Source organism: Aquarana catesbeiana, linkage group LG05 (genome assembly GCF_042186555.1).
Source record: "Aquarana catesbeiana isolate 2022-GZ linkage group LG05, ASM4218655v1, whole genome shotgun sequence".
NCBI classification, from domain to species: domain Eukaryota; kingdom Metazoa; phylum Chordata; class Amphibia; order Anura; family Ranidae; genus Aquarana; species Aquarana catesbeiana.
The window spans coordinates 113,443,093-113,465,296 of NC_133328.1; the positions used below are offsets into that span (position 1 = coordinate 113,443,093).

Sequence of the window (22,204 nt, forward strand, 5' to 3'; positions counted from 1 at the left end):
GCCTTCCTCATTGTGTCAGGCTCTTCTACCAGGTAGGTGACACACTAAAAACACACCTAATGGAGTGCGGCTACTGCCTAGGAGGATATCTCCTGTCTTTTGCCAGTGATCAATCATCTGAAGGTGGCCGCTTAACCCCATCATAATGAAGACAAAAATACTGTGTTCTAAGATATACGATACAGAAACTACTTTTGTTAATTTCACAGACAACACGCAAACAATGCAATCACTTTAACATATACATTTTTATTATTATTTCAAACATTTTGCACCCAACATTGGTGCATCTACAATTCAAATAATTTTTAAAGATAAAAAAAAAATTACAAAGCTGTATTCTTTTTAAAAATTTGTTTTTTTTTTAAACCTTTGTGAAAGACAGGACTTATGAAAAACAATCAAAAAACAACATTGTGTTTAGAGAAGTCTTGACCCCACAAAAGGTCCCTGAAACAATACATGAACATATATTTGTGTTTAGGTTTTACATCTTACTTATAATAAAAAATAAAAATAAAAAAAGAATACAATTCAGCAGGTATAATAACATGTAACAACACGCGGGTTATGCTCCACATCAAAGCAGCCTTCACTGTGATTTTTTTTTTTTTTGCGCAGGACTCAACTTTTTTTTTTTTTTTTTTTTTTTTTTTTTACATAGTTAAACAACATTTTAAAGTGTCTAGGTCACCTACACACAATGGAGCCAAAAATTAGCTTGATAACAAATCCAAGCCTACTCCAATTTCACTAGGAATGAAAATCAGCCATGTTGTGGTGATGTCACTGGTTCCTATTGATGTTGCAGGCTTCTTTTGATTGGTTATCCTGACATAATGACTTCATTTTATAGAAGTAACAGCTACACTTTAAAATATCTCTTGTGCTAGAAAACTGTGTAATTTGTAAATGGCAAAGTTAAACGCAAACATTGAGTACTATGTACAAGAAAACTCTAGGATGAGGTCATGATTATGTTGTTTGCTATTTTAATATATAAAAATGAACAAAAAAGTCTTGCATTTGGGCATTTTAGTGTAACAGGCCTAGGACAGAGCTACGTTCATCTTAAAGAGGCTCTCATGACAAACAGCAACAACAAACAGTGCTTGAAACACAATTAAACTGAAGCTTGGAAGATTTTGCATACTATATGCAATCAGGAATCCTTCATTCCAAGCAAGCAAGGACTCCAATAAGTGCAATTATAGTGAAGGTTCCATATCTTAAAATTTCCACAATAGATTGCTGCTTTCGAAAAAACAAAAAACAAAAAAAAAAAAAAAAAAAGAAACTCCAAATACATAACACAATGGTTTACTTTCATTCTTTACACTCTAACCAAAAGAAAAAAAAGTCAATACTGTTTCATTTTCTACTGTACAAGCAAACCCTAATGCATATACCGTCCTTGATGACTGGACAAGCTGACATGTTGAAAAACATTGCATAGAGTCATAGAGATATAAAATAAAATAAAAAAAAATATTAATAAAAACACAAGATAAGGCACAGGTTGTTTTCCTAGTGCTTGGAAAGACGGTCACTATATCAATGTAATATTTGGCTTCCCAGGCTGACAAGGAGAAACAAGCAAGCACAATATTAATATATTACACAACTTTGCTTTTCTTACTGCAAGTCCTTAAACCTTGCATTGTACAAACAAAGCTAAATGAACACAATCTATACATGAGGGAGGATTTCACTGGGATGAACAGGTTATCATATTAAAGATAAACAATTTGAGTTTTACTTTTGGGGAATACAATGGTCAATGAGATTTTTTTTCTCTATATGAATGGAGAACAAAGGGGTTAAGACGGATTCTGTGCCTCAAGCTTGCCTCTCTGTGGTTAAAACAAACATATTCATATCTCACAGTCACTGTGGAAAAACACGGGGACATCTATAAAATTAGTGCAATCTAAAAACAGGACATTATTTGAGTTATTTGTGTTTTTGCCCCCTGACATGTATGCGTTTTATATACCCAGTTTGGTTTTTCTACACTATAATCCTAGTAATCCAAAATGCAGAACTACAAACTTTCCAAATTTTGTAATTTGTGAAAATATTTTGGGTACCATTGCTAAAATGAAAATGCTAGTTGTTGATGAGCACCTGGCTTCAATGTTTTCTTTTTACTGATCAGCAAGTAAAGTTGCATACTTGGTGATCAGAAAGCAATAAATGGCAGAGAATCAAGCATGACCACTAAGGAAGCAGCATTCTCAAAGGCAATAGCAGCCTAGGTATTTCATGCTTTCCTTTAAGCTTTAGCAAGTTTCATAAATGGCCCCCAATGTAGTGCCATGAGCACTGTCGGAAACTGTTAAACATAACAAATCATTGACTACCTGTGCACATTTTAGCACCAGATTAATGGGTAGATTTAAAAACTGCAATCTTTCACATGATAGTTTGAAACATATTTCTAATAAACAATTTTAGTGATTCAGTAATTTATAATCAGAGGATGGCTAGAAAAGTGCAAAGGCCCCTCTGGGCCACTCTTGAGTGACAAAGCCTCATTGCATTATACATTGTGACTTTAAAAGGGGTACTGTACAGCTGTTTAATGGATAGCAACGACCCATACTGACATTTACTTCACAGATTTTTCTACAGCACTGCAGGACAGGAAATCCTAAGAATGGCTTCTCTCCAGAAAAATGGATTTGCTGAACCACCACGGAAGCCATTTCTTCCCATTTCAAATAATCCACTACTGCATATGCATTTATACATCATGAACCACACAGCTCTTCCTGTTTTCTGGGCTGCTGGAAGACAGCCTTCCACTAGTTCATGTCCACCAATGCAGACTTCCCTTTTTCATGGCAAAAGCATTAAAATGGTAAAATATTAGCTAAAAGAGTAAGCCGCGTCGACTGCATTTATTACGAGACACATGTTCATAGTTCACTGAATTGAAATGCATTCAGGAGTTGCTGCATTTAAATACTCCACAGAAGATATAATAACATGGGTGACACTAAGCCCATAAGCATGCTTCACTCTTCACTCATTCGCTGGCACAAAATTTGTTCAGAACAATTTCCTAGTAACAGGACTCAATTGTGAATAAAACTAGACATCTAGAAAATATATTTCCTTTAATGACCAGTCACTTGCTTTCCATTCCTGTATCAATAAAACTTACAGCTGCAAGCGGACTGTTACCTATGGTCATTTTATCAAATCCAGTTGTCACACCCAAGTAAGGATCAGCATATTATTTTTAGTTTACAAGCAAAGAAATTAGAGTATGTGAGGCAATTCATAGCAATCAGATGTCAGCTTACATTAGCATGCTTACCAGATCCTTTCCAAAGAGCAGAAAATACTCTATACCTGGACTTCACATTAATAATCAGGTTAGCATCCTGTGGGCTTAGTTGATTTTGGGTTGGGCCCCTTTCACACTGAGGCGATTTCGCACTAACAAAAGCACCCGAAAACCTGTTCCCATTAAAATCAATGAATGCTTTCACAATGGGGCGGTGGAAAATCTCCTGCAAGCAGAATCTTTGGAGCTCTAAAAAAAAGCGCCTCAAAACCATCCCTCTCATTAAAATAAATAGAAAGCACCTCAAAAGCGCCTCTAAAGCACCTCAAAATGCTCAGTGTTTTCCTGGCAGTTTAGAAGCGCCTCAGTGTGAGTGCCCTTAGGGTTTTTTTTTGTTTTTTTAAAATGTCAGGTGCATGTAATCAGGAACAGATATATCTTGATATTCTATATCTTATGGAATTGGTTATTTTGGTCAGGAAGAGTACGATCTGCTGCTTAGCAATAAACTGATTTATTTAAATTTAGTACTTGCCAAAGAAAATCACTGTTTGCACCAGGATTATCTTTAGACAGTTGTACGAAAAACGATAGCAAGCAAGCTTTGGTAGGTTGCCAATGAACTGACCACAGAGTAGAAAAATGATCAACTGGAGAATTCAAAATGACTGGTCTTCACACGACAGTTTAAAAAATGATAAAATGCCTTATAACTAAAGTGTAGAGAACAACTTTAGGCAAAAATTTGGACTGGATAGCACATGGCCAGCTTTAGTGATTGTCATAGGTTTAGAAGAAATCAGCTGAATATAGCCAATAAAGTTAAGGATAACAGTGTACTTGAAAACAAGTTCACACCTTAAACTACACACTGGTTGATAGAACCCAACTGTCCAGTTAATGTCTACGAATCAAAAATTCAGTAAATCTCAAGCTAATGTGCTGCAATACTATATACTAATAAGCATGTAGTCTTTAACTGTAAAGGTTGTTCTCACATATTTTAATGGGTATTAACAGGTTTGTGAACATAAAAGGTAGAAGATGGCAAATATAATCATAAATTGTATATTACTGCCACTAATCAATCGTTCTAAACAAACCAGTGAGACCAACAGTGATCCAACCTGAGAATCAAATGCCTTGATCCATCTAGCAACCACATGTAGAACCTGTCCCTTGGCCAAAACAAAGGATATACAACCAAACTGTTGATTTACTTTGGTCTAAAAAGTAAACCATTAAAAACTATGAACTAATAGTTTAAAAGAGGGTTTTAAACTTTAAAGAGGACATTGCATATGCTCAATGTCTGGGTTCAGACAGCGAAGACTGCTTCTAGATAAGAAATCAGTGAAATAAGTGCAGGTCCTTCAATCTGCAGCATATCCAAAACTCAGCCTTTTCCCGAAGGAGGGATGACCTGGGATTTGATAAGGCAAGCAGCCATTTTAGTGTTCTTGTCTTGGCTGATACTGAAGAGTAATGAGCCACCTCTATATTTGACCAATGTCAGAGTTTATTCTAAACGAAGCATTATGTGAGGATGAAAACAGCAACGTCAGATTTCTCCATGAATTCGCTCGGGCTCTGGTAGACTTTGATCATGGACTGAATAGCAGCATAAGGCAGGATTGTACTGTTTTAATGCTGGCCAAGTTCCCATGAAAAAATTGGTGTTCTGTCTAACCAAATCCTATTACGGAATTATCTTCATTTTGCTGAATTATTCTGTAAGTGAATATCCTAAAGGGATTATAAAATCAGTTCAGAAGCTCTGTTTTCTATGGATTACATTTACATTTTCAGTGGCCCACTCAGATGTAGGTACACCCACTTTTATAAGCGTAGCTCTAAATCCACATCCATGATGTGCAGATGGTCATGAGGAAAAATATGCACACTGACATGAAAAAATAGAACCTAAGGTTCATCAATAAACCTTATACAGAGAATGGAACTGACATTTTAAGTGCTTCTGTTACATGTTTTCTTTGTAGAATTCATAAAATTATAAAGGTAAGCAAAATTTATATAAAACTATATATCATGCCATAGTACTCAAAGGGTTTAAGTGCTCTATTAAGAAACATTTTGATTGTACAGCAGTGGAGAGGTAAATAAAATTTTGCCTTATCTTGTTGCTTATGATGTTATATATTCTAGAACTGGATAGCAAAAATACGATGACTTAATATTTCACTAAAAATAACATGAACTTTGAATCATGGGAAAAGCAGAGCCATTCTGCTTAATTCCATAATATGCTCTACTTCCATGTATGGCCTGGCCAGCCCTGTCCAATGTGTAAGCCACTGGAGGCCTACAAAGTGCAAATAGCCCAAATAAACGCTTTAGGATGTAATGTGGCTTTTAAAGCATGTTCAGCATTAAGTCTTCTTTTATTGAGGCCAACAGAAGCACACCTTAAGTTTACTATACACATTACAATTTGACCATACAAACTTGGTACAATCAACTTTAGATATACCAAAACTATGTAATATGAGGACCTACCCAAACTATCCAAACAATATGTATGCAATCAGGCAGGACCTTGAACTACATAGCTATTGGTAGATCTAAAGGAAGTTGTATAATCAGACTGCAGTGTGTGTGGTGTTTTACGGTGCGCACAAAGGTGGTTCTCCTCACATTAATCCACTTGACGGCATGTCTGGAAAAAGTTTGGAGCTTGCAGGAAGATGATGTGATGGTAAATGTGGAGCGGTTTGGGTGCTGTTTACCATTTCAATTGGTGCTGTATAGGTTTCATTCAGGTTACCTCCGACAAAACCATTTTGGAACTGCTAAAATGAATAAAACAAAACATGAACATATTATGAATATATACAACAAATAATTAAAAGAAAAATGCATTAAAAACACAATCTTTCATTTGGTAAAGAGGACAACACTTACAGTATTTATCAAAGAGCAGTGTTGTCTCTAGGACAGGAAGTGTGTTGGGGCTGCAGAACACTTCTTCCTATCCTCATCTCTACAATCTGCCTATGCATCCACCCTCCGCCAACTTGTATGCCTTTTGTACACACCCAACCTACAGTATAACTCCCAACATAGGGGCCTAAAAGAGCAGATGAGGACCAGGATGATAATAATAATGGTATGGTGTGTGTGTGTAATGTCCCGTACACATGGTCGGATTTTCCGACGGAAAATGTGTGATAGGACCTTGTTGTCGGAAATTCCGACCGTGTGTAGGCTCCATCACAAATTTTTCATCGGATTTTCCGACACACAAAATTTGAGAGCAGGATATAAAATTTTCCAACAACAAAATCCGTTGTCGGAAATTCCGATCGTGTGTACACAAATCCGACGGACAAAGTGCCACGCATGCTCAGAATAAATAAAGAGATGAAAGCTATTGGCCACTGCCCCGTTTATAGTCCCGACGTACATGTTTTACGTCACCGCATTCAGAATGATCGGATTTTCAGACAACTTTGTGTGACCGTGTGTATGCAAGACAAGTTTGAGCCAACATCCGTCGGAAAAAATCCTAGGATTTTGTTGTCGGAATGTCCGAACAAAGTCCGACCGTGTGTACGGGGCATAAGTGTTGGGGGGGGGGGGGGGGGGGGGATTGGTTACTGGACAACAGGTGAACAGAATTTCTCCCATTACTGTTTGTGTTATATTTATGGTAATATTTTTATTAATATTTTGATCATAGGAGAAAAAAAATACATAGTGGCTGGGATTGTATTTACTTCCTGTATTCCTATAGTGCTGACACATTCTGCAGCACAGTAAAGAGTAATAATAGATAACCATGGAAAAGCAAAACATCACTTCCAATTATTTATTTCCTATTTTCCAAAAATACAATACAAAACCACCTTCAACCCATAAACCAGTGATAGATATTGAAGGACAACTCCACAAAATTCAATGAAGCAATTAACAATGGAGCAGGGGCATGTGAGCATGGTGTGGAGCTTCTGGGATGCGGTCTCTTGGGCTTCTTTTACGCTTGTGATTAAGGTTTGATGGAGGATTTCTGTGGCTGGAATCACAGATGTGGGCAAACAGCTGCAGTCGGGAATCCTGTTCAAAGTAATGGCTGTCCGCCGCTGTTTTCATGTATCCGCACATTGGTTAAAACGTGCTTGGGACAGATGATGGGTCCTGGGCTGATTATCTGTCCCTAACTGCTGGATATGTGGTTATATGCAAACAGCTGCCTCCGGGTACTCTAGTTTCCTCCACACTCCAAAGACATGCTAATAGGTAATTGGCTCCTGTCTAAATAGGCCCTAGTACAGTGATGGCGAACCTTGGCACCCCAGATGTTTTGGAACTACATTTCCCATGATGCTCCACTACACTGCAGAGTGCATGAGCATCATGGGAAATGTAGTACCAAAACATCTGGGGTGCCAAGGTTCGCCATCACTGCCCTAATATGTGTATGTATGAATGTGAGTAAGGGATCTTAGATTGTAAGCTCCTGGAGGGCTATGAGTAAGCACTCAGTTCCGAGTGTGAAACGCGTCAGCTGATCCTGTACATCCTGCATGATTGTCTTGTACTTCTGATGGTCCCATTTTAATAATAAAGACAAGTTTTCTACTTCATCCGGTGTGTGGCATCCAGATCTTTCTTTTCAACATTTTCTCCTGGAGGGCAGGGACTGAAGTGAAAGTATAATATATATGTATATTGCTGCGTAAAACTGACAGCACTATACAAGTATCTGTAATAAAATAAACTAGAAATAGAGTGGCCACACTCCATAGCAAAATGCCAACATCTGTGTTTATTGATAGATTTGATGCACAGCAAAACACCAAAACTCCTCCCACTGATGTGTTTTACTTCTAAAGTGTATGTTTCCCTAATTTGTTTTTTCTATGGGTATGTTCACATATGAGTATTAATAAATCATAGTCATTTTTATGCACTTGTTCCAGCTGAAGTGGCTGGCTGATCCCGCCAGTCATCTTTTTTTCTTGTTCTAAACTGACCACGCAAAGCACAGACGCTGATCTGTGCTTGCATGGTCAGTTTGCGTCTTTTGGCTGGCCATTCAGAGGTACAGGATGCTGTGCAGACACAACACATGCCTGTATTCCATAGACCATCTGGTTGCCTTGCCTCTTCTCTCAATTACAGCCTGCCTCTGGCACATACACCCAGCGCAGTCACAGCATGCATCTTGCTTCAGGCTGAACAGCCTATAGAAAACAGGCACACTGTGTCTGCACAGTGTCCTGGAACTTCAAACGGCCAGCAGGTGTGATGTATTAAGTGACCCACCTTCTATCAGGCAGAAGAGATGCATGGTCACGTGGCAGAACTTTTTAGCCTTGTAAAAAAGGTTAAAAAATAAAATTTCTGAAGCTAACCAAATACATTTTTGGTGCCTTCATAGTTATAATTGTATTAAAAAGTGTCTATAACATTGTGTTTTCACAGCTACTTTAATGAGCTTATTAAAGCTACAAGTAAGCTTATCATGAGTGAAAAGCATCAGCAGGAGAAGTTCTTGGGGTCTGCTGTGCATCAGAAATATCAAACACAGGCTACGGCCTTTTACTTTCAAATGTAGCTACTCTTCTTTTCAGCCACAGGAATCCACTGACAGTATATTTGTACAGTGCCTTGAAAAAGTATTCATACCCCTTGACATTTTCCACATTTTGTTATGTTACAACCAAAAAGTAAATGTATTTTATTGGGATTGTATGTGACCAACACAAAGTGACACATAATTGTAAAGTGGAAGAAAAATTACTAATTTTCAAAATATTTTACAAATAAATTATCTGGAAAGTGTGGCGTGCATTTGTATTCAGCCCCTCTGAGTCAATACTTTGTAGAACCCCCTTTCGCTGCAATTACAGCTGCAAGTCTTTTATATCTCTACCAGCTTTGCACATCTAGAGAGAGTAAACTTTTTGCCAATTCTTCTTTGCAAAACAGCTCAAGCTCTGTCAGATTGGATGGAGAGCGTTTGTGAACAGCAATTTTCAAGTCTTGCCACAGATTCTCAATTGGATTTAGATCTGGACTTTGACTGGGCCATTCTAACACATGAATATGCTTTGATCTAAACCATTCCATTGTAGCTCTGGCTGTAGGTTTAGGATCATTGTCCTGCTGGAAGGTGAATCTCCGCCCCTGTCGCAGGTCTTGCAGACTAAAAGGTTTTCTTGTAAGATTGCCCTGTATTTGGCTTCATCCATCTTCCCATCAACTCTGATCAACTTCCCTGTCCCTGCTGAAGAAAAGCATCCCCACAACACGATGCTGCCACCACGTTTCACGGCGTGGGGTTTTGGTGTGTTCAGGGTGATATGCAGTGTTAGTTTTCCGCCACATTTTTCTTTTAAGACAAAAAGTATAATTTTGGTATCATCTGATCAGAGCACCTTCTTCCACATGTTTGCTGTGTCCCCCACATGGCTTCTCGCAAAATGCAAACTGGACTTCTTATGGCTTTTTCAACAATGGCTTTCTTCTTGCCACTCTTCCATAAAAGCCAGATTCGTGAAGTCCACAACTAATAGTTGTCCTGTGGACAGATTCTCACCCCTGAGCTGTGGATCTCTGCAGCTCCTTCAGAGTTACCATGGGCCTCTTGGCTGTTTCTCCGGTTAATGCTAGCCTTGCCTGGCCTGTCAGATTAGGTGGACGGACATGTCCTGGTAGGTTTACAGTTGTACCATACTCTTTCCATTTTCAGATGAGGGATTAAACAGTACTCCGTGAAATGTTCAAAGCTTGGGATATTTTTTATAACCTAACCCTAACATCTCCACAACTTTATCCCTGACCTGTCTGGTGTGTTCCTTGGCCTTCATGATGCTGTTTGGTCACTAAGGTTCTCTAACAAACCTCTGAGGGCTACTGAGATTAAATTACACACAGCGGGACTCTATTTACTAATTAGGTGACTTATGAAGGCAATTGGTTCCACTAGATTTTAGTTAGGGGTATCAGAGTAAGGCTTCATGTACACTGCTGCTGGTAAATGGACGTTTAGGAGCAGTTGGGTGTTTTTTTTCAGCTGCCCCTGAACTCTCCTCTATGTTATCTTATCAGTACATGTACACAGGGTCGCTTATAGTCATCAGTTGAGTTTAGAAGCATTTTTTGGAAAGCAAAAAAATGTGTTCGGGACGGATGTTCAGAGGCATTTGAAATACCAAATGCCTGTAACAGCTTGTAAACGGTAACTTATGTTTAGCCACGTTCTTCGTTTACAGGCGTTTTTAATAGGAGATACATTTTTACCTAATTTAAAAAAAAAAAAAAACACACTCCTAAAACGCAAACGTGGCTAAACGCAGCATGTAAACGCGGCAAAACGGAAGTTATTAAACGTTGGTTACTATCTGACAAGTTAAATTGTTCAGGAGAGGTTTTGAAATGCCCCGTGTATATTAAGCCTAAAGGGGGCTGAATACAAATGCACGCCACACTTTTCAGATATTTGTAAAAATATTATAATTCAAAAACCATTTATCATTTTCCTTCCACTTCACAATTATTTGCCACTTTGTGTTGGTATATCACATAAAACCCCAATAAAATACATTTACGTTTTTGGTTGTAACATGACAAAAAAATTGAAAATTTCAAGAGGTATGAATACCTTTTCAAGGCACTGTAAATACTTTGCTTCTCCAATTATTCATGGCCACTGCGCATCTGGATATATTTGGGAACCGCTTATTTTGGTGTGCCCACCCTTCAGTATTTAATAACTATATTAATCCATGCAATCATGTAGGCAGGTACCGTTTTCCCTTTGCATGTCAGGGGGAGCTAACCGTTGGTGCCCTTTTGTGCGCTGGTCTGATTGGACTCATCGGGTAAGCCAATTTTTTCCATTGACTCTAATCATTTTTCTAATTTGATGTTGGTTATAGAATTTTGTTCTGCATTATAATCCACTATTTTAACAGATAATCTACTCTTTAAAATACTCCTGAAGAATTGGATGATCCACGAAACATGCTGAGAAAAACTAGATTATATATGTTCAAAATTTGACCATTTGCATTTTGGTGTTTGATAATATTGTTTTACCGACGTTGGTCCTGTTTTTTTGAGATGGCCATCAGTGTGCCCCTTTTTGAGGCATAATAATTGTATATGTTTTTAAATATCTTTTATAATAAAGATATTTTTTTTAAACTGTAATGTCTATGGTTGTACCATGAAAGTCCATATTGCCTCCAATTTTTTCCATTACATAGTACCTTGAAGGATGTAGGTACCGTTTATCAGTACACCATTTTTGGCACAAGTTTTCCATTAATTTTGACTTGCCTGTAAATTCCAAATCTTGGAGTACGGTACACGACACAGGCAGAATATGCATACATCATGGATTATAGGCACGTGCCTTCAGGTGATTGGACACTGGCAAACATTTTGAGGACACGTCCCCTGGGCACCATCCCTATAGCCCTACCCTAGTCTGAGTCCTCAGTTTTGTAGCAAGCATGGAAGAGTAAACCAAGGAATAGAAGGGAGGTGGCCTGTATCCTGTACTGTACTCCAAGATATGGAATTTACAGGCAAATCAAATTGTATACTATAAGACACAAGCAGAATGTTCATACTCCCTATTCATTGCTTGGTGACAGCCTATGAAGGGTTGGCACGTAGAACTGTACCAACAAGCTCAAAAAGGACAAGGCGACCCAACCTCAGAGCCGCTGAAAGAACTTAGCAGCCAAAAGCTGCATCAGCAGAAGATTGGACGTCTATCTGGTAAAAATTTGAAAAAGTGTGAAGAGAAGACCAGGTGGCAGTCTTACAAAACAGAAGCTTGGTGATGATATGCCCAGGACACGCTCACTGATCTGATGAAGTGTAAAAGAGCAGGGGGAGATTTTGCTTTGGGAATGTAGGCTCTTGCATTTAGGTTTCATATCCATCTTGCAATGGTGGACTTTGAAGCAGTGTGTCCCCTTTAAGGTCCAGAGAACAAGAAACACAGGGAATCTTGTCTGTCTGAATGGAGCAGTACCTTGAGGTATATACTAACTGACTGACTATGTCCAGGCAATGTAGAAAGATTTCCTTTGGATACTTAGGAGCAGGGCATAAGGATGGGAGGACAATGTCCTCATTGAGGTGGAATGCTGAGACCACCTTCAGGAGAATGGATTTTCTTGGGCTTTTTTTTTTTTTTTTTTTTTTACAGAAAATAGTGGCCAGTTCAGAAACACATCTGGCAGATGTGATAGTGACCAAAAAGGGTACTTTACAAGATATAACCTCTAGGGGGATATCCCTGATTTCTTTAATGGGTGGTTTCTGCAAAGCACAGAGACCCAAGCTGAGAGCTCAAGGAAGCACAGGGTGCTGCAAGTGGGGTACAATACGAGACACACCTTAAATTAAGGTTCTTACAAGGGAAAGTAAAGTCAGAGGCCTTTGAAAAGGGATAGATAAGACAGGGACCTGACCTGTAAGTGTACTTAAGGACAAGTGTGAAAAGGCCAGAATGCAAGGTACAGCGTAATCTCTAGGAATGGGGCGCTTGTTTTCAACACCAGACAAAAAAGGAATCCCAAGTGCAAAAATTATCCTTCTCGAATGGGCTTTCCTTGCTTTTAGCAAGGTAGGAATGGCACACTCAAACGCCTCTTAAAATCTAATTTGTACCCTACCCTTGGACAGTCTTTGGTTGATTTGACAGAATTAATCGGTGAAGAGATCCAAGGAAAATTGACATAGGTGCAGAGAATTCTGCTTTAGTCAAATAGGCCGCTGGTTGCGTGCCTGAAACAGAGCTAGAATCAGATGCTGAGACCAGTGTTAGAGCCCGTTCTTGTTCCAGTGCAAGGGACAAATCCTCACTCTGAAGCTGAATGTTGTGCAGACCTTTGGCAAAGTGAACGTTCAGCTGCAATTTTGTATTGGCTTCCTTTCACCTGGTGCCCGTCATAGCTACAAGTGAAGGCACTCCCATGTAGAGAGTTCAAGGAATAGGGTAAAGTATAGGGTAAATACTTAAGTCCATAAGGAATACGAAGTAACCCAGGAGTAGCCCATCCTGTAACGAGTCCATGTGGTGAGAGGGTGGAAGGAAGCACCTAAGTCCCTAACAAGGGCTCAAGGTGAAAGTGGAATTAAAGTATGTGACCAGTAGTGTGATGTAACACCTAGTCATTCTTCTTAGACTAAGCTCCAAGTGGCTGACTTTTAGCATCAAGCTTGAAGAGTTTACACTGTGCAGTGAATACAACTAAAACATAGCTCTGTTTAAGACAGGATGACCCTGTCTTACTTGTCCATGATGCTGGACTGTAAACAAAGTCCAGGCTTTGCTTGTCATCGCAGGCATACCGACGAAAGGCTCTTCAGGGATCCAGGGCCTAAAGCAACATTGCAAGTTGGCCCCACAGTGTGGAGTCCCAGGTACTGCTCCCAAGGCTTTACCGAGGTTGCCCCAATCCACTGCCTCTTTGCTGGCATTGGAAGACAGTAGCTGCTTGATTGAAGATTAAGAATACAAAATAGTAAAGAAAAATAATAAACTAGTTAAGCCAATGGTGGTCTTCTTTGTGAATAAGAAACAGTCCATCACCTTCAGACACTAGTGCATAAATTAAGAACTTATGGAGTTGGGTTATAGAAGAAGCATCAAGGGAGTGTGTCCTCTAAAGCTTTGCTAGTGCCCAATCACCTTTAACTCACAATGTATGAGTATTTGTCCTGTGTCTTGAACTGTACAATTAAGATAATGAAATGCAGACTGCATGATCCCGATTAGGATTCATAGGGTGTTTTTCAAACTGAACAGCTGAGGACACAAAGGATAGTATAATTTACACACTACAATGACTCCACTGATTAATGAATTTGTGCAGAGATGTTCATTAAAAGCCAAAAGAAAACCCACTCATCTTGAAACAAATACATGCTTATGTTAATTCAAGATATTGGTCTATGTTTAAGCATAGCTGTTCCACAATTAAATACAATAAATCTGTAAGAAATAAGTACATTTCTATATATCTAGACATGTATGCTTACTTTATTTATTAACTGCTGCTGTGCTGGCATGACGGCATTATATTGCATCTGATTCATACGAGATGGCTGGGGTTCCTGGAGGCACTGATACATGGATACAGCACCAGAGTAACAAGGCTGGGCATTCATTATTACTGTCTGTGCATTTACACCACAGTCTTGCATTTCAGGAGCCTGTGATAAACATTCCATAAGACCATCCAAGTTTGTGGGCGCAGAATACACTGCCTGTTCCACATTTCCAAGATCAAAGTCCATCTGTGTAACGCTCGATGGCAGTGGCACTGAGGGTATTGTCTCCTGATAAGGCATATATTCCTGTTTGCAAGCAAATGTAGTACTCGTAAGTTCAGATTTATAATAGTCTGGGGCTATACTGTTGAGGCTAGGAACATATTGCTCAGCTGGTTGACCCCGATACGTTAAAGGGACACCACTTATAGAATTCCAATTTGGAAGAACACCATTAACTTGCATGTGTTTCATTTTTTGACACAGCTGCTGTGGGATCATATGGTTGGGCTGTTGTGGACGCATTTGTGCTGTGTTTAAGCTGCTTTGTACTACATTGCTGGAGTCCTGTATGCAAGGTATTTGCTGAACAGAGTTCATAAACATGCAATCTGGTTTCCTGTTTAAAGAATCCTGAACATAATTTAAAATTTCATCCGCCACATCGATTTCCCCAATATCTGGATAATCAAATTCATTTCTGAAAAACTCTTCATCTTGCTGTATCATCTCAAGGTCCTCAAAATCAATCCCCAGGCTTCTCATAATGTTGTAAAGCTCATTGTTTTTGCCCTCAGAGAAGCCTTCTGCACGGTCTGACAACACCACTGTACCCTTTCCCTGGAAAAAGGCTGCTTCCCCTTGCTTTATATTGTTGTTTGTAGCAGGTAGCCGATTGTCCTGACAAGCACTGGGAAAGCTGTTGCTCAGTTCATTTCTGCCATCTTTGAAAACGTTCTCAAAAGAGAAGGTGTTTGGAGCTGGAGGACAAATGTACAGAGGCTCATCCTGTTGTCTCAGCATGGCACCAAGAAGGGAGGAAGGATTGACAGGTGCCTCGTTTGCTGTTGCTTTGGTAGAGGAGCCTTTACTTGAAGAACTTTTAGGTTTATTTTGCGAGGGGCCCATGAGGCCTGGAAAGGGAAATGAGGACTCATACAAAACTGCCTCGCCAGTCGCAAAAATGAAAGGCAGCTGTGTGCTTCGCTTTCTTAAGTGCTCTGCTCCTTCTTCCTCTCTGAAAACAAAAACAAACAAAAAGCACACTGAGGATGTAAAATTCATTTTAACAAAAGTTCTTTTAGCAAATCTTTGGTTACAAGTTGTGTATGGAATACTCTCAGACTTGGATGTAGTCTCCATTTCAACGTTGACATATATAAAACACATTCATTATGGGTTACTGCTGCAGCATGGTATATGATGTACCTCAGGTGCTTGTATAAATGCAGATTAACTTGGAAAGAGCAGAATACAATATAGCTGTACAAACTTTGTTTTGTATGAATTAAAATTTGGTTACCACAGTGGTTTCTTCTTGCAAAAGTTGTGAAAGAAACTTATCACTACTTTGTGTAGCTCTTAATACAAACAATATTCAGTTATAAAAATGCTGCCATAGTTTACACTGCTTCCAACCTCCTGACATGCAGAAGTTTGGCCAGTACTGCTGTGGCTGCTGATGGGAATCTTACACTGTAAAAATCAATCCCACCATGTACAGATTTGGGAAGGGGAGTGAAGGTGACCCCCTGACATGCCACATTTGGCATGTCATTTTTTTGGGGGGCGGGTGGGAGAGGATACCCTCTTTTTAGAGGTGTCCATCTGCCACTTCCTCCTGGGGCTCTGCGGTGCCGGAAGGAAGTTCACCTCTTCCCCCTCCCTCTGTACAATCATCTGGGACACGTCACAGGTCCCAGAAGATTGCCCGGCCAATCACAGCACGCAGCACGGCTCACGCATGCGCAGTGCATGCCCGGCTGTGAAGCCACAGCCAGGTGCCCACAGTCAGAATGCCGGCACCACAGAGAGGAGGGGGAGAGGAGCGGGGCTTCATACGCTTGCATCGCTGGACTGTGGGACAGGTGAGTGTCTGATTATTAAAAGTCAGCAGCTACACTTCTTGTAGCTGCTGACTTTTATATGGGTGGAACTCCGCTTTAAGTTACACTCACTGCTTATACGAGTGGTTACCAGCCCTATTTACATATCCAAAATTCTTTTACTGAAATGTCAAACACCCCTAGAGAATCAAATGCAGGCTGCAGGTTCCAAATATCTAGCTTGGCATAGTCAAAGGAAAGGGGTAAAAATAATTTACACAATATATGTCATGTTATAGGCATTTAACATTTAAAGAAAAACTGCCATTCTAAAAACTATCCAAATTATTTTCTACATAATGTAAGAATTATCTGCTTTTAATAATAAATGTAAGGATTAAAGCCATATTAAACCCAAAAGCAAACATTATATTGCAGCTTAGATGTGATAGCTGAATTTGTTTTCTTTCCCATGCTTCTTTCTATTTTCATCTGGTGTTTCAGCCAGTAAGTCTTTTTCAAAATACAAATTCTCTTGCATATGTATCAGTTACAGGGATGGGACAAACCATTTAACAATGGCAGGGGTGCTTACAATGATCAGCTTCTATTTATTCATGCAAAACCTTTATCACAAAAGGAAAAACAAAAACTGTTTGCTGTAACTGCTTATAAAGTATTAACTGGAGTTTAGCTTCATTTTGTTAGTGTATTTAAATGTGCTATTACATCTAAAACTTCCCTCCCCCCAGACTGACAATGCTGCTGTCCAAATGTGTCCCCTGAGCTCATTTATACCAGAGCTGGGGCACTCTGAATCAGGAGGTGCGCTTTACTGGTCAGATCATCAGAGGGAAAAAATAAAGAAAAAAAATGCCTAACAAAACAAAACTAATGCATCCACCACATCTGATAAGCTGCAGAAATTACATTTTTGGGTTCAATACACCTTTAAACTGTACCCAAATATGGAACAGAGGTGTAAAGTCCTTACTTCTAACAATGTAGCAAGCACCTCCACAGTTAGGATCTTAGATAGATCACCCCCAAATCAATGAGTGCTCTGGCGCACAATATGTAACTAGCAACTGCAAAGAATTCGGTATAGCTTTCTGAAGATATTTAGCTTGCATCAGTAACACTTTAATCAAACCACACACAACCTGACACTTAGGCCTCATGCACACTGGACGTTTATACAGCGGCTGTTTTTGGCTTCAGATGTTTTTCTCTACAGTCAATAAACTCCCCACCATGTTATCCTATGTGTCCATGCGTTTTTTGGCTTTAAAAAAACCCCAAAACTAGTGGGTTCTGAGAGGAGTTTTTCAGCTGTAAAAATGCTCTAACGTCAAAAAACGCTGACAAACGCTCACCAACGTTTAACTTTTTTGATCCATTGAATTTTTTTTTTTTTTAAACGCAAAAAAATGCTAATGTGGAAAACCGCTAAAAAACGCAATTGCAAAAATGTTAAGCGTTGAAAAACTCACTGCAAAGCTACTGGTGTTTTTATAACGTTATTTTAACATCCAGTGTGCATGAGGCCTTACTGTAAAAATATTACCAATTGAAAATAGCTTGGGGATAATAAGGGTCTGAAGTATTTGTTACCGTACAAGGATTTTGCATCAAGTTGCAAAATGTTATAGTTTAGCAACTCTGTCCTTTTCATTACTGAAAAGAGAATAGTCTTGTATAATTGTAGCTTATAAACTCTGGCTACACTTTAAATAAAAGCATTGGCAATGTAATGTCATGATGATATGAAGAAGCACTGGTAGATGTGGCACTACCTCTTATTCTGAGTGAGACATATGCCCATATGTGTGGTCAGACTAATTCAGTAAGTGCAAAGTGCAATAATAGAGAAGAGAATATACCAAGTAATTCTGCGCTGCCCAGAAAAACAAAACAAATAAGCAGCTAACACGGCCAATAGGATATATGCATATGGAAAGAAGACAAAATAAGTGTAGCGCTAAATAATCTTAAATGTCCAACATAGGGACGATATAGTCCAACGGGTGAAAACATCTAAGTGAAACTTAGAAGGAAGTTCTCCATGTTTATAAGAATCATAATAACTAATAGTCCATATAAATTGCGTGACTTCATGTGAGGAACAAATTAATGAATGCGTAACATCTGAAGTGAAGACAAAAGAAGCACACCACCACCGACAATAAGAAGGCTTACCGGATCTACTGGACCCAAAAAGACATACGCCCAATTGGGTCAAAACAAGCTTGGGTGGTGGGTGGTTCTAGGTAGTCCACAGGGGTTGTGAAGATGGAAGTCTTGGAATGGTGTGTCCCTCAGAATGATGTTAGGAAGCAGATGGCAATAGTATAAGGTGGAAAGGAAGAAAGGAAGGCCACATAGTGTAAATCCATAAAACAAGTAGCAAATTTATTAAAAAAAAGAGATACACTCACATGTAAATCTTTAAAATCAGCGCTGTAAATGTGTGGCGGCAGTGGGGTCCTACCCTAAGGGCCCCCTCTGCCGCCACACATTTACAACGCTGATGGGACCACCCAAGCCTGTTTTGACCCAATTGAGCGTAAGTCTTTTTGGATCCAGTAGATCCGGTAAGCCTTCTTATTGGTGGTGGTGTGCTTCTTTTGTCTTCATTTCAGATGTCACGCATTCATTGATTTGTTCCTCACATGAAGTCACGCAATTTATATGGACTATTAGTTATTATGAGTCTTATAAACATGGAGGACTTCCTTCTAAGTTTCACTTAGATGTTTTCACCATCTGTTGGACTACCAACATATCATCCCAAAGTGCAATAATAATGTGCAAAACTTTAAGTGCTCATTCACACCATTAAAACGTCCTCCAGATCCATTCCAAATTAGTTTCTGCATGTACGTTTTTGATGCATTTTGGTATGTATTCAAGATGCCTTTTTTCCTGTTTTTTTTTTTCCCACTGTACTGGAGTTTGGTGCGTTTTTGATGCATTTTTTATGCTTTTTACCACGTTCCAATACAGTTCTGTGCAGGAAAAAAGAAGCATGTTGTACTTTTTTCTGGAACTGAAAAGCACTGAAACACACTGCCCTGATGTAAACTATGTCATTGGAACCCATATATAAACTACTTTCCATACGTTTTTGATGCAGAAAAAAAGCACTGCATGTGGTGTGAACAAAGATATCATTTTACTGTAGTCAGCTGTATAAAGGGTGCCTTCTGACCGGTTGTTTGCTGCACATAAGGTTTGCTGCAGCACACTTTTCTGGTTGGTGTTTGCTGAATGATATGACCATTGACATGAGCGGAGCATGACTTATTAGTCTGGGAATAACATCTAACAAGAACGTTCTATTATTAGCCTGCAGAGCTACAGAAATCCCACATGACATGAAATGCTGGTGACAACCCCAGCCAATATCTCAAAAACAAGAACTCACGTAAGAGGTCTTTGTGTTGCAATGATGTAATCTGGTCGCCCATTTTTATAAACGAGACGTGCATTTGCTTGTACCCAGATCCATATGTTATTTTTTCCGAGAAGTCTGAACACAGTCATACCACTCTCTCCAGTCTTGATCACTGCAATTAAGGAAGTGAGTTGCATTGGTAATCATGGTAAAAAAGAAGTCTGTATTAGGAAACACATTTCCAGCAGCTATAGTGAAAGTAACAGTACAATTCACATTCATGAAAACAGGAAAACAGGGAAACGTATTCACCTTCCACTGACTAATCTTGTCTGTTTTTTCAGAACACCAAATATTATTTATGTATTATCTTTGGGAACACACACTACATCTCCTCCCTGATAAAGTTCTTAGCTGTCATAATATCAACACCCATTATTAAATTTATCTTGCGTTGACACATTCACATGTGACCTCAAAACTGCAGTTTGGTCTTTCACCTAACTAGCGAAATTGTACAATTTGTGCAAAGCTTATACTTTCAATACTATGAGGCAATAAATCCTCCACTAGATCTTTAGAATGGTACACAAAAACAATAAATTATGATTTGTTTTAAAGCCCCAACACTCATGTGTTTAATGTGTGTGCCCGATTATTGATTTATAAACGTAGGAACTTTAGTATTACAGAAATTCAAAGTCTAAGATTCCATCAAATTGTGGTAAACAGTGAAGGCAAACTAAAAAGCCCAAAAAGCGATCCACAAAAAAGCACCTGGTCCCAACCATGAGGAATGCTGAGAAGGGGGGGGTATTTATTGCTTGTGGCTCCAACGACCATTGTAGGTGGCAAAACTCAGGATTTATAAGCTGGAACATTTTTTTGGTGCATATGCACACTTCATGATCACCTGGTGAGAGGAGTTAATAAAAAGAAATGCTTACTGGGCAATTTAGGGAGAGTGTACCCCATTATGTGAACACTGGTTAGCGATGCTTGAAAAGATCAAGAGGATTTACAAATAAATTTGGTTTCTGGTAGGCATCCTAGTAAAGGCTAGGCAGAGGTAAGGAGAAATCACAAAAGCAGTTGAAATGTTAAAGCAGAACTCCTTTCCCTCTCCTGTATTAAAAAATATTGCCAAGTTCTTCTCTCCACCCTTCAGCGCGGTCTCTGGCTACCTCCTTGGCTACAGCCAAGCGTCACCAGTACTTATGTAGATAAACAGTCATAAACAGTCATATAATTCTCCTTTTTCCTGTGATGTTCACCATTACACAACATTATGCAGGCTGGGCTTACAATACTTCATGGCTAAGCAACACCTACAAGATTTTTATTTATTTTTTTTAAAGTTTGAGGGGTCCTTCAGGGAATGTGAAGTGGGCAAATAAAGTGATACTAAATTCAATATTTCTTTTTAAAATAACAAACATGTCATACTTACCTGCTCTGTGCAATGACTTTGCACAGAGCAGCCCCGATCCTCCTCCATGTCCCCCCTGCCAGCAATCCTGGCCCCTCCCCCCGCTGAGTGCCCCCATAGCAAGCGACTTACTATTGAACAGTCGTGCATGCATCGTGCAATATGAGTAAACAATGAGCAAATCTGAATCTTCAACATCAAATTAAAACAAAAACAAACTGCTCTATATAACAAAAATGATTGTTCTAACATCTAATCTAATCGTGGAAAAAAGATGGTTGCCCTTTAACACGAAAACAGGCTCTTTGTGTGAGTAGCAATAGCCCATTTAACGCTATGATTGCAGCCATTTCATCCAGGCATGACAAAAATTACAGTTTATTTTCTGTGTCTTACTTCGAACATGATTCTCTGCACAATACAGCATATCTGCAGCATGAATAAACTGATATCCAGTTCCTCTAATGCACAGCTCAGATTCTGTGTATCCCAGCACCACACTTCCTCTGTGGAGAAAATTAATAGGGTTAATACTATCTGATACATAAAGGAAAGATGAAAACAAAACAAAAGCAAAAGGAGATTGTAGGATGCAAGCAAATATCTATATATCTATATAGATATATAGATATATATATCTATATAGATATATATATCTATATATCTATCTATCTATATCTATATATCTCTATATCTATATATCGCTATATCTCTATAGATATCTATATATATTATAGATAGATAGATAGATAGATAGATAGATAGATAGATAGATAGATAGATAGATAGATAGATAGATATAGATATCTCTATATCTATATCTCTATATCTACACATATACACACACACGCACACATCCCGTAAAAGGTGGTGTAAATAAAACAAACCTAACCACCTATAAAATGTGTGGTCAAAATGTACCCAAACCCTTTAAATTATCTGTTTCATTTAGTAATATTCTCAAATGTAATTAGAGGTCTGCACACTTCTGAGCATAT

At 38.9% G+C, this 22,204-nt stretch overlaps 1 protein-coding gene across 2 annotated transcripts in view; it reads right to left on the reverse strand.

Annotated features, from left to right (window-relative positions):
* Positions 1-229: 229 nt before the first annotated feature.
* AHR (aryl hydrocarbon receptor) overlaps positions 230-22,204 on the reverse strand; it is a 190,810-nt gene continuing 168,835 nt past the window's right edge. Inside the window, exons 8-11 of one of the 2 annotated variants that reach the window (XM_073630081.1) lie at positions 21,603-21,712; positions 19,808-19,949; positions 14,324-15,572; positions 230-6,102 (exon numbers count right to left, since the gene is read on the reverse strand). In XM_073630081.1, coding sequence (XP_073486182.1) covers positions 5,947-6,102; positions 14,324-15,572; positions 19,808-19,949; positions 21,603-21,712 — 1,657 coding nt within the window. In that variant the 3' untranslated portion in view covers positions 230-5,946. Of the gene's footprint in view, positions 6,106-14,323; positions 15,573-19,807; positions 19,950-21,602; positions 21,713-22,204 lie in introns of both variants that reach the window. The other variant, XM_073630080.1, reaches the window with a different exon arrangement.